The sequence below is a fragment of the Toxotes jaculatrix genome, chromosome 16, assembly GCF_017976425.1.
Source record: "Toxotes jaculatrix isolate fToxJac2 chromosome 16, fToxJac2.pri, whole genome shotgun sequence".
In the NCBI taxonomy this organism is placed as follows: Eukaryota; Metazoa; Chordata; class Actinopteri; family Toxotidae; genus Toxotes; species Toxotes jaculatrix.
The window spans coordinates 25,097,719-25,113,797 of NC_054409.1; the positions used below are offsets into that span (position 1 = coordinate 25,097,719).

At 44.9% G+C, this 16,079-nt stretch overlaps 3 protein-coding genes across 5 annotated transcripts; 2 read left to right on the forward strand and 1 right to left on the reverse strand.

The window, feature by feature from the left end:
- The first annotated feature begins 562 nt into the window (after window positions 1-562).
- Window positions 563-2,029, forward strand: mrps18c (mitochondrial ribosomal protein S18C). The gene is made up of 6 exons (XM_041058329.1): window positions 563-674; window positions 861-907; window positions 1,009-1,092; window positions 1,235-1,292; window positions 1,376-1,435; window positions 1,879-2,029. The coding sequence occupies exons 1-6, from the start codon at window positions 614-616 to the stop codon at window positions 1,953-1,955; spliced, it is 387 nt and encodes a 128-aa protein (XP_040914263.1). The 5' UTR covers window positions 563-613; the 3' UTR covers window positions 1,956-2,029.
- A 264-nt stretch (window positions 2,030-2,293) lies between these two features.
- Window positions 2,294-5,860, reverse strand: abraxas1 (abraxas 1, BRCA1 A complex subunit). Its single transcript, XM_041058328.1, has 9 exons — window positions 5,519-5,860; window positions 4,706-4,796; window positions 4,475-4,511; window positions 4,307-4,373; window positions 4,019-4,215; window positions 3,528-3,647; window positions 3,356-3,440; window positions 3,154-3,265; window positions 2,294-2,818 (listed from the first exon to the last, which is right to left on the reverse strand). Exons 1-9 carry the CDS (start codon window positions 5,597-5,599, stop codon window positions 2,517-2,519), a joined length of 1,092 nt encoding a protein of 363 aa, XP_040914262.1. The 5' UTR covers window positions 5,600-5,860; the 3' UTR covers window positions 2,294-2,516.
- Window positions 5,713-11,634, forward strand: gpat3 (glycerol-3-phosphate acyltransferase 3). 3 transcript variants are annotated; one of them, XR_005895438.1, is made up of 14 exons: window positions 5,713-5,825; window positions 6,506-6,700; window positions 6,892-6,958; window positions 8,620-8,908; window positions 9,140-9,214; window positions 9,308-9,397; window positions 9,493-9,586; window positions 9,671-9,786; window positions 10,012-10,067; window positions 10,167-10,252; window positions 10,450-10,578; window positions 10,920-10,999; window positions 11,145-11,346; window positions 11,411-11,634. XR_005895438.1 is itself a non-coding variant. In XM_041058324.1 (13 exons), exons 2-13 carry the CDS (start codon window positions 6,557-6,559, stop codon window positions 11,278-11,280), a joined length of 1,362 nt encoding a protein of 453 aa, XP_040914258.1. In that variant the 5' UTR covers window positions 5,713-5,825; window positions 6,506-6,556; the 3' UTR covers window positions 11,281-11,634. The 3 variants fall into 3 exon arrangements, 1 of the variants encoding a protein (XP_040914258.1); XR_005895437.1 differs by having other exon boundaries at window positions 11,145-11,332; window positions 11,397-11,634; XM_041058324.1 differs by having other exon boundaries at window positions 11,145-11,634.
- The last annotated feature ends 4,445 nt before the right edge of the window (window positions 11,635-16,079 follow it).

A 16,079-nucleotide genomic window follows, 5' to 3' on the forward strand; every position in this document is an offset into this window, starting at 1 on the left:
AAACATAAATAAATTCATGAATTTGTTAATAATTGGTTTGATAGTATCGCCGCTGGGATGTTTCTCTTCTTCGCTCATTTCCGGGCGATTTAGTTCTTGTCTTCGTTCATCTTTGAAAACGGGTAACGTTTAATCTTTCCCGGAAAAAACAAAAACATCAAATCCGAACCAAAAAGCATTTATATCAGAAATCTAAAATCTAGAGAGTCAGATCAATAAATAAATAAAAAAATGCAGCTTGCTTATTTATTGTATGTAATGTAGCTATAGTTCAGCTCCTTCCATTTGCAGACGGTTATTTGATTAAACAAAGGAAAAAGCTAATATTAACGGTTCTGTCTTGACCTGGTGGTGGAACAGCAGGACATTGGTCTTTGAGCTGCTTTCTTCATACAGATGTTGTTTGGAAAGAATTTGCCCAAATATATTGGTTGGAACATTTCTGTGCTGTTTGGTTTTATGGTGTCTGCAGTAATTCAGAACAAAACTGAATTTAAAAAAAGACAAAAACAAACGAGCAAACAAAAAACTGTTAGGAGTGGTAGGAACTCATCGTTGGAAAACTCGGACTCTTTCAGGAGCCGGACCGCTTCCGGTCCTGTGGCAGGTCAAAATGCTGTCTGTGAGGTTGCTGCAGCGGCTGGAGTCCGTTTTATCTCAGCATGGAAACACAAGTAAGACGAAACAAACAGTTAACGTCTGTGTGAGTGTGTTACAGAGTTTATTAGGTTAGAAAATAAACTGTCACGGTTTTTTTCTAATGTTATTTTCAGTCGGTGTGTTATAATCATTCGGTTGCTAATGCTAACGTTAGCCAGTGAGACAATGAGAGGTTATGAAAATAAAAATTCTTTCTGCAGGTTTAAGAAGTTTCACTTCACATGTTGTCCAGCGGAGAGAGGACATGGTGGGTAACGTCCTGTGTAATAACACTGGTAACTACAGTAATACATCAGTAATAAGCAGGTAAACTTAATGAGCTAATGTTATTGTATCTTCATGTCCAAGATCGTTAACATGGAGAATCCGTACAAAGAGCCGCAGAAAGGATGTGTCCTCTGCAACGTCCAGGTGGATTACAAAAACATTCAGGTGAGTGCGGCTCGCGCAGCCCTGAGTCAGGTGGGATTCACCGCCTTCACCACATCTCAGCACCGAACGGCTGTGAAGCAGAGCCTCAGCCCCACGCACTCTGTGTAACATCACTCAGTGTGTTTACCTGTGTCCATTCCAGCTGCTGTCCCAGTTCATCTCTCCACACACAGGCAGGATCTATGGCCGACACATCACAGGTGAGCGCTGGACCTTAAACTGCACCTGAAGTTTGGATTACTGTGTGGAGAACAGCTGATTCATGTTGTGTTTTGGTTTTCAGGCCTGTGTGGAAGGAAACAAAAGGAAGTCTCCAAAGCTATAAAGAAAGCTCACTCCATGGGTAAATGTCCTTCGCTGTCCTCAGATCAGACACTGACGCCTGGAGTCTCCTCACAGTGAAACTGATGGTGACGAGTGACCTCAGCAGGAAAATGCTCCTGTATCAGTGTAACAGGGTTTTAATGAAACTGCACACTGATCAATACTAAAGTTAATAACAATCACAGTGAACTGTCATGAATCCAAGCTGATCGATTCCACCCTCCAGTCCTTTGACCCATTTCCTGTCTCTCTCCAACTGTCCTATCAAAATGAAAGCCCCAAAAATACTTAAAAAACGATCGGCAGCAGGTCAGCAGAAACCGTCAGGGACACACCCACTCAGGACAGACACACACACTCAGGACAGACACACTCAGCTGGAACAGACAGACCATCAGAGGCTTTTCAGTCTCAGTGTCTCAGATTTAATTCTCTGCACAACTTTGTCCCGTCTCCCCACAGGTTTCATGTCGGTGACCCACAAGCACCCACAGTTCATGAGGGACCCCCACATCTGTGGCATCAAACCTCTGGATTAGTGGATCAGTGTGTTTTCTCCTGTGTTTAATCTGTGATCATTTGTTAATTAAATCCTGTCAGTTCTGAACTCTTACAACTGTTGTGTTTGTTTTTTGTAAAATTCATGTTCATGTCAGTAACACACTCAGTGTTTCTCAGAGTGTTTTAGTTTCGATGCTGCTGAACAGACATTAAAACACGAGTCTCACTGGTAAAATCTCAGACTGGACAAAATCAGATTAAATGTTTTGTCCAAACAGAAAAAAAAGCTTATACATTATAATATTTGGCTTTTTCCTCTATTTTTGCTTGAAAATGAAAAAAATCAACTGTTGAACCAGTTTATAAACTGAAAAACTGAGTTTAAATAAAAGTTTATTTCCTTCAGTGAACATCAAACCCTCAAACGTCTTTATCAATAAACAACTTTTTAACAAATGTCAAAAACAAACCGATCACAGGTCACGTGGTGACGTGAAAATAATGTGACCAACCAACACAGACTGATTAACAACAGGACGGAGTCTGAGTTTCATGGATCCAAACATAACTTACTTTATATCCACAACAGCTGTTTCACATCAGGACCTGCTTTTCCTGCGTTTCCTCTCGCCCCCCGCCGGCATTTCTTTCAGCCTCTTCCGACAGTTTGTTCTGCTGGGATTCTGCAGGGGGGGAGTTTCCCGGTCCTTCGCTGAGTCCGGTCTCATCAGTGTTGATACCGAGACGTCTTCGTCCTGCTCGGAGCCGCAGCACGCGTCGGGAACAGGAAAGGCCTCGAGAGTTAAGGTCTGAGTGTGGAACAGAGGAGAGCAGGCGAACAGAGCTCTGACGGCCTCGTGGAGCAGCAGGTTCTTCTGTTCAGGTGGATCATCGAGTGTTTCTGCTCAGAGAGGAAACACACTCAGGCCTTTACACCACAGAACCGAGTCAAAGAACATCCTGACCACGCTGCAGGATACAAAGACCACAAAGTGACGGCTGTTCCATCAGACGACTGAAAAAACAGGAGCACCATTTATTCACTGCCGACAGAAAACTGAGTCTTCATCAGAGTCAAAATGGACACAGATGAAGACTCTGATGAAGAGTTTCCTGTTGGCAGTTAAAGGCTGTGAGTAAATGACTCTTCAGGACAGCAGCTAACAGCTGTTTTCATTATCAGTTAATACGTGAATTATGTTATTGATTAATCAATTATTGATTAGCACAGCTCACCTTTTCCCGCTCCACTCTGCTTCTTCTCTCTGACTCTCCTCCTGAGAGCCGACACATCAGCCTGCAGCGTCTCCACCAGTCGCTCGCTCTCCTCCACGTCTCTGCACGTTTTCTGTCCCACACAAAGCACAAATAATGTGTGTGCAGCAGGAAGTGCAAACATTCTCATTACACCACGACCCCGGTGCCGTCGGCCCCTCACCTGCAGCTCCGACTGCAGAGAGTCGTTCATTCTGTTGACTTCGTTGACTTCCCTCAGCAGCCCGTTGGAGCAGAAGAATCTCGACCTGAAACAGCAGAGGGCAGAGGTGACAGTTCCACCTGCAGGTGCACGGATACGCCGCGGACGTACGTGTAACTGTGCAGGGTCGTACCCGTGTTTCTTCATGGTGAGGTTGTAGCCCACCGCTGAACACGGGGCTGACACCTTCCAGTAAGCCAGCTGTTCCAGTAACCCCAGGTTGTTGACCAGCACAGGAACATTGATGAACTGCCTTCACAGAAGAAGAAGTACGACATTTCACATCATCAGAGGAGCAGAGCACACGACTCTGACGCCTGCTGGGATTTAAACTAACCACGGATGATTCCGGCTTTTAAACTGAACTCAGATCTTTTACTTCATGAAAAGCAGCGAGTGCAGAAAGTTAAAGTCCTGCATTCATGTATGAGCACTGAAGCCGTAACAGTTAACTGATTAATCAACTAGTCAGTGTGAAGATCAGCAACAGTTCTGATAACTCATTGATCACATCAGTTGTTTTTCAAGCACAGACACTGAACGTTTGACTGACTGGTTTTATCATGTGATAGTTAATTACATGTTTTCATCCTCTTCTAACTCCTCTGTGAGCAGTTTCTTCACCTGCTGCGTGAGATGAAGGCGGCGTACTCCATCCTGTGAGTTGACCCTGGAGATGTTAGCTTGCTGGGCGTCAGCAGCACAAAGATCATGTGAGGGTTGGACAGAGAAGTCTTCAGGTTCTCATGGACGATCTTTTCTCTGAACGTCATCTGCTGATCCGTGTTCCTCCGCTGTCTGTACCAACCGATCACACTCTCCTCCAGATGTGCGACAGCAGCTCCGTCAGTGCTGAGTCTGAATTTCTGCACATTCAGATCCACACTGAAAGTCGTTTGTTTTTTTACTTACCTGTTTCTTGTCTGCCAGGATTTTCTTCACTGCCTCCACGTCCACGTCTCCGACGCTGTTGTAAAAGCTTCAAACACAGAGATGAAGACGCAGAGTGACGTTAAAACAAGCGAGCGATTCCTGCTGCGATGCACCAAACATCAGCTCTGTTACAGACAGAGTACTCACCGGTTCAGCTGGTGGCAGGCTATGTGCTTCTGGATATCTGTTAGGTACGAATACAACAATGTAAAAGCACAACAGTCCTTCATTCAAGCTCCTGCTTAGGTACACAGGTATCATCAGCTTCATGTCGTTACAGTTTCATTTGAGGTGGAACAGAAGAAGAATTTAACACGAAATTAAAACTTAAAGAACAAACACTTAAAGTGTGTCAGTGAAGCAGCAAGATGAACTTACTGTAAATTTCCTCAATGTGAATGTGATCGGCCTGAGAGTCACTGATGGTGATCTGCTCCTCAAATTTACTCTCTCCGAGGATGAGACCTTCCTGCAAAGAGATGAGACAGAAATAAAAAGAGTTTCCACCTGTGGATCAGTGCAGAAGGATCTTAGCCTCTAAACATTCATTATAACTTATAATCAACCTGAGTATTTTCTCTTAGTTAATATACATGACTTTAAATAAGTACAGAAACTCGTGGATCGTGAAATAAACACAGCTTTTCTGTTGGTAGTAGTTGGTTTGTAATACATTTAAAACTTTTTTCCTGTGCTTCTATCACAGCACAGCGGTGGGCGGTAACTCGGTGCCCGGTCTTAAACTGAAATTTGACTCATGCAAAACGCGCTTGTTGGTTTATACATTCGCCGAATTTACCAGCAGACGAATATTACTTTTTACATGTATTCAGTCATGTTCCAAATTGTATGTATGCTTGTCCATAATAAATGTAACTTTAACTTAGAGCTTTTTTAAACGGAGTCTGGTTTGTCAGAACTGTTAACGCTTAGCTTAGCTAAAAGTTGCAGAAAGATATTGGTGTGAGTTTTAGCTTCAAATACACAACAGACATTTCTCCGCTGCTCTAAACCACAAGCTGAAACCTCCACAATTAAACTACTAAACAAGAACTAATCAAAGTAGAAGTCTAGTAACGTTGGAACAATGTTTGCTAGCTTTCCTCTTCAACACGAAACGTTTTAAGCGACCGCGCAGAACTTTCCATAGAAAACACATGAATTTGAATCCGGTATAAACATGTTTCTCACCACGTCTGAATCACTGTTTACATGCTGAAACATCAGGGAAGCTAAAACAATCCCTGACATACGGACAGTCGGCTCCGCCATGCTGCGTGATGATAACAGAGATCGGTCATTTCAGGCGTTACTGACCCGCAAAATAACCGCAGTAAAATCCTGCGTTTTTCCTGCGCAGTTCGTCATTTCGAAGCCGCGGGAGGGGCGGGTTCTAAGCGGCCCTCTAACTGTTTTCCGCTGGAAACAGAAGATCCAGTTTCTTTCTTTGCGCCTGTTGGACATTTCACTCCTGTGTGACCGTCTCATCGGCTGTCAGGTATTTACTGTAACAAACATCGTGTGTCTGTGTCGTTTATTTCTCGGTTACTCGGTTTTTACTGTAGTTTAAACTGTTAAAAAACTTCGACTAACGGAAACTTACAGCCTCTGAGTTCTTTGTACATTTACTGAAGTACTGTACAGAAGCTCCGGCAGAGCTGGGAGAAGGACTCATGTTCTTCAGCTCAACTAAAAATACAACAGAGTAAAATCCTCATCATAAGTTAAAGTGTCAGTAACGTCTCTTTATTCAGTGTTCACTGTGTTTTTACTGTTTTATTTATTTATATAACGTTTGATTATTATATTCTTATTATTGATGCATTAACATGTAGGCAGCATCTGTCACTGACTCACAGAGAACTACGTTTAAAATGCATCATATTTTATAAGATAATAATGTTATGGACCAAACATTGAGTGAGCAAATAAAAAGTTCAGTGTCTGCATCTGAGACGTGAGATAAGGTGAAACTGTAACTGAGCTGTGCTTTTTACTGCACTGCATTCATCTGACAGCTACTGTTCATTAAGGTTTCATGTTAAAAACATATGAAAGGTTCACGGTTCAGGTTTAAACCAGTGCTTCCCAGCATTTTTTCCAGGTGTCTGCTCATAAACCATCCGCAGAATGACTCTGTTCATTCGTGCTGTTCGTCCTGTTTGTTCTGTGCTGCAGATGATGATGTGACCTCCGAGCTGCAGAGCAGAGCCGCCTCAGCTGTCAGTGATGGAGGACATCTGGTGTGTGGCTGCAGCTGTTTTCCAGGTGTGGATGTTTGTGGTGGTGTTCTTCATCATGCTGCCCGCCATGTTTGGCCTCTCTCTGGGGGTCACCGGGGTCTACATCCAGATCCTGGTCAAAATCCTGGAGGTAACCGAGGCAGAGTGTCCTCTTTGAGATTTCTTTCTGTTGGAGTTTTATTTCGTGCGACAGCGTGGCCTCAGGAGAGCTGGTGCTCGGCCTCTTCACTGCTTCCTTACTTAATATGTGTGTACAGTTATGAAATGTGCAGCAGCAGCAGCCATCGAGTCAGAGGTCATCAGAAATCACTGTCTTTGCAGTGGGCCACGTTACGCATCCAGAGAGGACGGCAGGAGCAGCCCGGCGTGCCTGTCCCTCTGCCCAGCGGTGAGTCAGTCATTCGTTTTATAAGATACGATGAACCTTCATTAGTCGCACAGTGGGAAACGTGTCACAGCAGCAAAGAGACAGATCACAGAAGTCAGAATACACAAACAATATATTAAAAAATATACATAAAATATCAAAAATATGAAACTTTCTTTAACTAACACTGATTAGCTCATCACTTTACCCATAATGCACCCAGTCGAGTGGCCTGGGGCCTCGGTCAGGACTAAAAGTCCGGCGGGAAAATTTCAGTGATTATTTTAATTAACCATTAATCTGCTGATTATCAGCTTCATCCACTGATGAGTCGTTCAGCGTACAGAGAAATCGATCAGTATTGGAAATACTTTAGTTTACACACCAGCTGGAGTCTCTGGCTCAGGACGTGTGCAGAGGACGGGACGTCCCGGGTGTTGAGCTGGGACGCAGCAGCTGTAGTTCCCTGTTTGTGTTCTCAGTCCTGCTGGACGAAGGGTTTGCCTCAGCTGACAGAGATCATGTGACCCTGTGTGAGGGAGTGTGGGGGCTCCCCATTGGTCAGCTCCAGCGTCTGATGTCGGGGAGCCAGCAGTGTGAGAAACACATGGCTCGTCTCAGGATGATGATGCAACAGCAGATTGCACAAGTTTATCCAAACAGGCTCGTGGTTATTATCAAAGCAGACTTTACTCTGCTCTCGTGTCTGATGTCACATATTCATATGTTTCACAAACCTCTCGTGTTTCTCCACAGCCGTCATCAGCCTCTGTAAACGTCTGAATCTGAATTTAGTTTTGTTATTTTCTTTACTGTTGCTCGAAGCTGTAACTTCCTCTGTGTGTTTGCTGCCGTCAGATCAACAGCAGCTGCTGTTCCTCATTCTTTTCATTGAGATCTAACTTTAAAATAACATCATAATCTTATCAAAGAGAATTCATCTTATGGATGAAACCAGTGGTGACTCCACCGTGTTTCCAGCTGAAGCTAATGTTTACATCATCCTCAGACCCTTTACAACCACATGAAACAGGAAAAATACACATTAAAGCTCATAAATGATGAAAAGCTGCAGCAGCTGACAGAGAATGTTCATGAGAAACTGTCAGAGCTTCCACCAAAACCAGAGGAGGGAAACTGACGTGCACATGAAGGGGTTAAAGTCTGAGGTCGTCGCCCTCGTGATGCTCAGTCTGTTCCTGCTTTAACATAATGCACAGTGTTCTCCTGCTGCAGCTGCTTAATCTCATCTTCCAACGTTCTAAAGCTTGAGAGCTTTAGAACGTTGGAAGTTTCCATCGGAGAAACAAGTGAACACTAATATCAGGTTACATTCATGTCGTTAACCTTCCAGCAACTAATTATTATAATAAGTCAGAAAAAGAGAAGCTGTTTCTGCTCAGTGTAAAATACCCAGAGGAGCTTTTTATGTTCACGAGTCACATGATGTTACACAACACGTCTGTCAAGCTGCTCCCACAGAGACTCAGTCTCACTGATCACTGATCACTCTGATCACTCTGATCACACTGATCACCGATCACTCAGACGTGTGTGTGGCTGTGTGTTTGGGTGAATGTTCCCAGCATTCCCTGCAGAGCAGCACTGGTTCTCAGAGGAACGTCCCAGTGGAAGTTCCACTCAGAGAAACTCCTGCACTGTGTGTTGTGGTTGCTGTGCAGGGATCATTGAGCGAGCGGGCGGCTCGATGGAGGAGGAGATGGAGCAGCTGCGGAGCTCCCGGTCCATGGAGGGGGCGGAGTTTGATCTGAGCGACGCCTTCTATTTCTGCAAAAAGGGTCTGGAGAGCATCGTGGACGACCAGGTGACCCAGCGCTTCTCCTCCGAGGAGCTGGCCTCCTGGAACCTCCTCACCCGCACCAACCAGAACTTCCGCTACATCAGCCTCCGCCTCACCGTCATCTGGGGCCTCGGCGTCTTCGTGCGATACTGCGTCCTCTTCCCTCTCAGGTGAGTCACCTCGTCGGGCAGAGCATCCTGAGCTCAGAGCGGAGACGCTGCTCTGTGGTTCAGGCTGCTGAAATCTGATTAAACACAGCTTTATTTTGGAAAGTGTGTCATGTGACCGCAGTGGGCTTCGGTCACAGTTTAGTTCAGTGGATGTGTTACGGTGGTAGAGCACAGCTGACCTTCAGCCTCGGTCGGAGACCTGAGCGTGTCCTCCCTCTGCTGTCCCTGCAGGATCGCTCTGGCCATCATCGGCCTCTCGTGGCTCGTGGTCGGAACGACTCTGGTGGGATTTCTACCTGAGAGCAGGTACGGCGACACCTCTGAACACGTCATTTAACCCGCGGCCTTCATGTTTGTACGATGGTGCACAGGGTTTGTTTTATTCACTGTGTGTTTCAGTGGGAAGAACTGGCTGAGTGAACTGGTCCACCTGACCTGCTACAGGATCTGTGCCAGAGGACTGTCAGCCACCGTCCACTACCACAACAAGTCAGTGTCAGCTGCTGGTTTCACTTCTCTTCTTTCACTGGATCATTTCACCCAGGAGCTGCTAAACAAAGTGCTCCATCTGTCTGCCTCCACAGAGAGAATAAACCTCAGAAAGGAGGAATATGTGTCGCCAATCACACCACACCTATCGACGTGGTGATTCTGGCCAACGACGGCTGCTACGCCATGGTGAGTATCATCAGCACCGCAGGTCAGCGCGCCTGTTCCTGAGGTGCTGTGACGCCGCCGCTCTGCGCTCCCTGTCGTCCTCAGGTGGGTCAGATTCACGGAGGTCTGATGGGGGTCATTCAGAGGTCGATGGTGAGGTCCTGTCCTCACGTTTGGTTCGAGAGGTCGGAGATGAAGGACCGCCACGCTGTGACCAGCAGGTGAGAAAGGATTTCAGCAGCACCCTCAAAATAACGGCTCAGTCTGATCCACGTCTGCAGGACGTGCACCTGCGCCATGCTCACCTGGAACAGAGGTGTGCTCACTCAGCAGTCACATGTCATCACCTTCACACAGGACGTGAGCAGGACTCTGAGCTGAGGGTCAGAGGTTTGTGTGTTTGAGGTGTTTCAGTTCCTCAGTGACTCCTGTTCCTCTCTCTGCAGGCTGAGAGCTCACGTTGCAGCAAAGACCAAACTTCCCATCCTGATATTTCCTGAAGGTCAGCGTCTGCTGCGCCGCAGCTTGTGATGTGAGGATGATGATGATGGTGGTGGTTTTATGGTCGGGTAACTTCTGCCTGCGGCTCTGTTTTAAACAGGAACCTGCATCAACAACACCTCAGTCATGATGTTTAAGAAGGGAAGCTTTGAGATCGGAGGGATCATTTACCCCGTCGCCATCAAGGTAGGAAACATGTGCAGAGGAGGAATCGCACTGAGCATCAGGTCAGATCTTCAGTTTGTCCAGTTCTTTGCTTTCTGACCTGATTCCTGCAGAACCAGCGATATTTCCCATCAGCCCCAGTGTTAGCACGCTAACAAGCTAAACTACGATGGTGAACATTATACCTGCTAAAGTCTGACGTTGTCTCTGTGTCGCAGTACGACCCTCGGTTTGGTGATGCTTTCTGGAACAGCGGCAAATACAACATGGTTAGTTACCTGCTGCGGATGATGACCAGCTGGGCCATCGTCGTCAACGTGTGGTACCTCCCTCCCATGACCATACAGGTACACCTCCACCTGACCCGTCAGGAGAAACAGACTCATGGCTGGATCTATTCGCTGTCCTCTGTCAGTCACAGGGTCACACGGGGTCACACGGGGTCACAGTCTCTGTGTGGAACACGTGTAATCAGCTGACTGGACGTGTCGCATGAATCAACATGTTGTGATTTAAGTTGATTTGAAAGTTAAAGGTGGATTTGCTGACCTGTGTCTCTGAGGCCTATCCGTCTCACAGAGCACCTCACTGTGACAGGACCTGGTCCATCTGCTGCTCTAACACCTGGAAACAGGTGCTCTGCGTTTCCTGTCGCAGTCTAACGTCTGTGTCCGTGTTGTGTGAGCAGGACGGTGAAGATGCAGCTCAGTTTGCCAACAGAGTGAAATCAGCCATCGCTCGTCGGGGAGGACTGCTGGACCTGGCGTGGTGAGGACCATCATTATCAAAATAGGTCACAGGTTTTTTCCTGTCATCTGACCAATCGATTCATTGATTCGTTGCTTCAGCTCCGTGTTGAACTAAAGACTTTGAGCTCAGAATCATGAACAGTGGTTTTGTCCCTCTGTCTCAGGGACGGAGGACTGAAAAGAGGGAAAGTGAAGGATTCGTTTAAAGAAGAGCAGCAGAAGATGTACAGCAGCATCATCGCTGGACAGAACAACATCAGCTGTCCAAAGACGAGCAGCGAGAGCCCAGAGGAGCAGTGACACAGCTCGGCCCTCCGACCATCAGCTGATCTATGAGCCTGAGTCTCCTGAGGCCTCAGAGACGTGGTCTGCTGGAGACACCGTCTCCGGCAGACCCTGTCTCTGAGTCTCCTGAGGCCTCAGAGACAGGGTCTGCCGGAGACACTGTCTCCACCTCTGAAAGTCTTCCTGTTTTTCTCATGCAGCAGCGTGAGTCCTGTGTGTAGGAGTGTGTGTCGGCCAGCAGGGGGCAGTGTGTGACCACACAGCTCTAACCTCCTTCACCTGCTGACTGATCAGACTCAGCACCAGGTGAAATCATTCTGTTCCATCACAACCAAAGTTTTCAGTGTTTGTAAAGATGTTTTTAAATCACATGTACTGTGTGTTTCTTTACCTGTGTGACCTCACACACACACACACACACACACACACACACACACACACACACACCTGTACTGCTTCACCTCACCTGTGGTTTTGATTAAAACAACATAACGTGACATTAGACTTCAGCGTACAGACCAGCTCATGATCCTTCTCATTATTGATTGGTTGATGGTTTTTGGATGAATTGATTAGTTGTTCGATCAGATCAGATCAGATCAGACAGTTCAGTGTGAAACGCTGCAGCCGGGTTCATAACGAATCACCCATTCATCGATTATCATGAGCTGCTGATTAACTGTTACAGTGAGAGCGAGGACGACTCCATCAGCTGTAAAATAAGAAGAATGAAAAGATAAAACAGGAGGTGAAGAGAAGCTGGATTCACTTCCTGTGCACAGACCTCAGACCTGTACGACTGAAACCGTCACAGCACACAGCAACACCATCAACAGACCGAACTCTGAAAGGCCACAGAGAGAATGATGAGGAAAAGAATCAGGAAAAAAAACGGAAAAATCAAAATGAACAAAAGAAAATGAAAAAAGATGAAAAGAAAAAGAGAATCAGGTGTTTGGTGCAGAACCAACCTGAGACAGGAGCTGAGCCGGAGTTTCCAGGTCGGGATTCACTGACAGATGAGGGACATGTCTCAGGTGAGGGACATGTCTCAGGTGTGGAGCCGCCACAGACTTTATCACCTTCATTTACAACTTTGCTGCAAATTCAAGGAATAAAATCAGTGGTTAGAGTCTGTGTGTTACCAGGCACGACGACCATCTGTCATTTATTTATGTATATTTGTAAATGGAAACAGGAAAGTAAAGAGTAATAATAATAATAATAATAACAACAACAACAACAACAACAACAACAAGAATAATAATAATAATTATTATTATTATTATTATTGTTGTTGTTATTATATAAAATGCAGAAGATTCAATATTAGTCATAATACAAACAGCACACTTTTATGATTTGCACCATGTGACAGAAACATTCATCACATATGTTCGTTTATATGTTAATTCATGTTCCTTCATCTTTCAGTAGCGTCTTCAGTGAAGCAGGAGGAGAATCTGAAAATGTTCTCTGATCACTCTGAGCTTTAAAATGTTGAAAAACAAATTATCACATTTTATAAATATACAGAAAATAAAACACAATAAAACATATTTTACCTTTTCTAATGAAACGATGTGATTTATTCCTGATGAAGTGTAAATATTGATCAGTCTCTTCCACTGTGATCACTGATGTGTATAAATAAGCTGTAAGGTTTATATATATATTTCCTATATTATAGAAATAGGAAATATAATATAGGAAATATATATATAATAATTATCCAGAGTGGAGCTCTGAGCTCTTCTGTGTTTGTCTCTTATTGGTTTTTTTATTGTCTTTGTATTTATTTTTTTAAATCATATTTTATATATTGTTTTATATTAGTCACTGATAATTATTGATAATTGTAGATATTACTCATAATGCAAACAACATGTCTGATAATTTATGAAAACAGTTTTGACACAAATATCTGTAAAGATTCTGTGGCTGTTTGTATGTTTGGTCACATAAATACTGAACCAGCAGCACTGAACCTTTTTAATGTTTGAGTTTTATTTTTTTTATTCTTTTAATAGTTTTCAGTTTGGGAAACGACGACAGTCAGACATATTTAATGCTGTGTGTTTACACTGTGCTGTAATTTATAATGTTAAAGGACAAACAAAAAAAAGGAAAATCATCTGAAACTTTCCTTTTATTTTGAATTGTCATGTTTTTTGTGAAATTTTATTTTCGATTAACAGAGAAAATTACTGTCAGATGCTAACGGATGTAGCCTGCCGTTAGCCGCAGGCCTGAAACCCTGTGATGGAATAATGACCCGATGACTGAGGCTGTGTGGGAGCATCTCTGCTCCTCCTCCGCTGTGATGGAGCCAGTGCACGGCAGGAGACATGTTTACTGTGACGGTGCTTTAATAAAGAAAGCAGAGACTGTGAAATAGCATGGAGTTATTCTTCCACACACAGCCAGGCTTACGTTTCACAGCCTCTCTGTCTCCCACACCGAGGCCGCCGCCTGCTCCCGCCTCTAATAACAATCCCGCAACTCAAATTGCTTGAACAGAAATGTTTGTTCTCTCCTAACAAGATTGTGAATTATTAATAGGATCTAAAGCCGATTCTATAACCCGATTGTTGAGGTGGGATTCTTGGCGAGCGATGCTCCACCACACCATTTACTGTGATGTATGTGTCTGCACATCTTTATATCCAATTTAATGTGATTCAGATAGATTTCAGAGGGACATCATAAAAGGCATTGGAGTGACCCCGACTGCAGGCTCCACACAGCCACCCTGCATGTCCCAATATGTTGATCCCATTTGCTCAATTTTACTTTTACCCTCAAGTGATCTATACAAATGCAATGCAGGTACACTGAGTAAATATGAATACATTTCCAAATTGAATCCCAGTGAATGTAGTCCACAGAGGACATCATTTTAAATCAGCTGTGCTGGGAACTGAGCGGTCTGACCACTCACAAGGGTAAATGACTGAGGCTCCCTCCAAGACTTGCCATTAGTTGGAGTGTAATGTCTTTAAATACATTGTTCTGCCATCTATTCTGTGCTGCTGCTGTAATGTATGTGATGCTGAGGAGGTACAATGCAGCTCAGAGAGCAGGATCAATACGGGCAGACGGTCTGTATTCAGAGGGCTTCCTGAAACCTCCGGGTCCCCGTGAGTCCCTGTGAGTCCCCGTGAGTCCCTGTGAGTCCCCGTGAGTCCCCGTGAGTCCCTGTGAGTCCCCGTGAGTCCCTGTGAGTCCCTGTGAGTCCCCGTGAGTCCCCGTGAGTCCCTGCAGCAGCAGCAGCACGACGGTATCCTACTTTACACTTTTACTACAGGCACATTTTATCTGGCAGCTGCTGCTTAATGAACACATGAATTCATTAATGAAAAAGTCTCAGTTCAGCACAGAGACGACTCAGCTGCCATCCAACAGGTGACAGGTAAGAACAGCTGATTCTAATAAATTATATCAATTAAAACACATTAATCATTTATTTTGATCAATAAACTAAATCACATGAAGCTCATACAAATAACTGAAAGAAAAAATCAGCTGAACTTTCAGCTGCATCACACACAGGCTCACATCATCCTCAGGTTCTCACCTCGTTCATCTAAGATCTTGTTATCTGCAGGTGTATTTTACTGATGTGTTCAGACGTTTCCACCGTTAGCAGGTTTTTATCTGAAGCAGGTGAGACGACTCAGAACAGGAGCAGTGGTTCGGTTCGGTTTGGTTCTGAAAAGTGATTTCTCTGATCCAGCTGCTGATGCTGATGCTGCAGTCAGGGCCTGAGCGTCTCTGTGAGTCTGTCTGACCAGGAGGGGAAATATGAGCCCAGGCCTCCTCTGCCCGCCTCTGATTTGCATACACTAATGATAGCAGCTATAATTGGTCAGAATCGATTTTTTTTCCTGCTCTGATTGAGCCACAATTGAGTCTGAAGTTCTTCGAGAGGAGAACTGATTGATTTGTGGTTAAATTCCAGTTTATTTAGTTTAGAAAATAATGATGTTGTGGTGCTGTGATTGGACGGGCCGAGGCGAGCCGCTGGCCTCCTCCTCCAATCCCCGTCCCTCTGTTTGTTATGAGAGGAATCATTTCTGCCGTCGTCTCCAATCTGTCCCAAACCATTCATTGTGTTTTACTGAGTGAAAATGTGCAGCTCCATGAAAAATGTCCTGCATCCAGGTACATGAAGGTGTGAAATTGCAGACTCCTCTTTGCCCTCGGCCCCGTGCCTCAAAAAGTATTTCTTCTTTTATTGACAGAGCGGCTGAATTTCAGCCTGATGGCTGCTGCTGCTGGTGGACCCCCCCCCCCACACACTGCTCCCCACATCCTCCTCCAGCCCTGATTGCTTTTGTTTCCAGGTCACCTCCTATCTATTGCTGCAACTTTTCCAATTTCTCAGAGCTTGTTGTATGAAGACAGAAAGCATTTCCATCAGCGGCTCTCTGGGAAATGTACATAAACCTCCACAGACAGACAACACAAAAGAAACACAGCAGAATCTCCTCACCTACACCCCCCTCCACCCCACCCCCACCCCCCCAATGCAACTTCATCAAATGAATAATCAAATAAATAAATAAATGTCTTGCTTCATTAATATGAAATTATTTTAGCATGGAGCTAATTGCATTAAACTTGTGAGAGTGTGCTGTGTAGGTCTGAGGCAGGAAATGATGGATGATGAGAGAATGAGAGGCGTGATGAATGAAGAAAGCAGCGGAACTAAATTGAAAGTGTACTCATCCGTTCTTCCCTCACAACTAATGATAAATTGAGCATGTCACATCGAACAATACACAGCGAGGCCTGCACACAGCCTCCTGCTC

Coding starts and splice junctions, on each gene's coding strand:
- mrps18c (XM_041058329.1), top strand. CDS start 614: ATGCTGTCTGTGAGGTTGCTGCAGCGGCTGGAGTCCGTTTTATCTCAG. Junction 1,093..1,234: donor TGGATTACAAAAACATTCAG/GTGAGTGCGGCT, acceptor TGTCCATTCCAG/CTGCTGTCCCAGTTCATCTC. Junction 1,436..1,878: donor AAAGAAAGCTCACTCCATGG/GTAAATGTCCTT, acceptor GTCTCCCCACAG/GTTTCATGTCGGTGACCCAC.
- abraxas1 (XM_041058328.1), bottom strand. CDS start 5,599: ATGGCGGAGCCGACTGTCCGTATGTCAGGGATTGTTTTAGCTTCCCTG. Junction 4,374..4,474: donor GCCTGCCACCAGCTGAACCG/GTGAGTACTCTG, acceptor CTGTGTTTGAAG/CTTTTACAACAGCGTCGGAG. Junction 4,216..4,306: donor TCCTGGCAGACAAGAAACAG/GTAAGTAAAAAA, acceptor GCACATCTGGAG/GAGAGTGTGATCGGTTGGTA.
- gpat3 (XM_041058324.1), top strand. CDS start 6,557: ATGGAGGACATCTGGTGTGTGGCTGCAGCTGTTTTCCAGGTGTGGATG. Junction 9,215..9,307: donor GGATTTCTACCTGAGAGCAG/GTACGGCGACAC, acceptor TGTGTGTTTCAG/TGGGAAGAACTGGCTGAGTG. Junction 10,068..10,166: donor CATCCTGATATTTCCTGAAG/GTCAGCGTCTGC, acceptor TGTTTTAAACAG/GAACCTGCATCAACAACACC.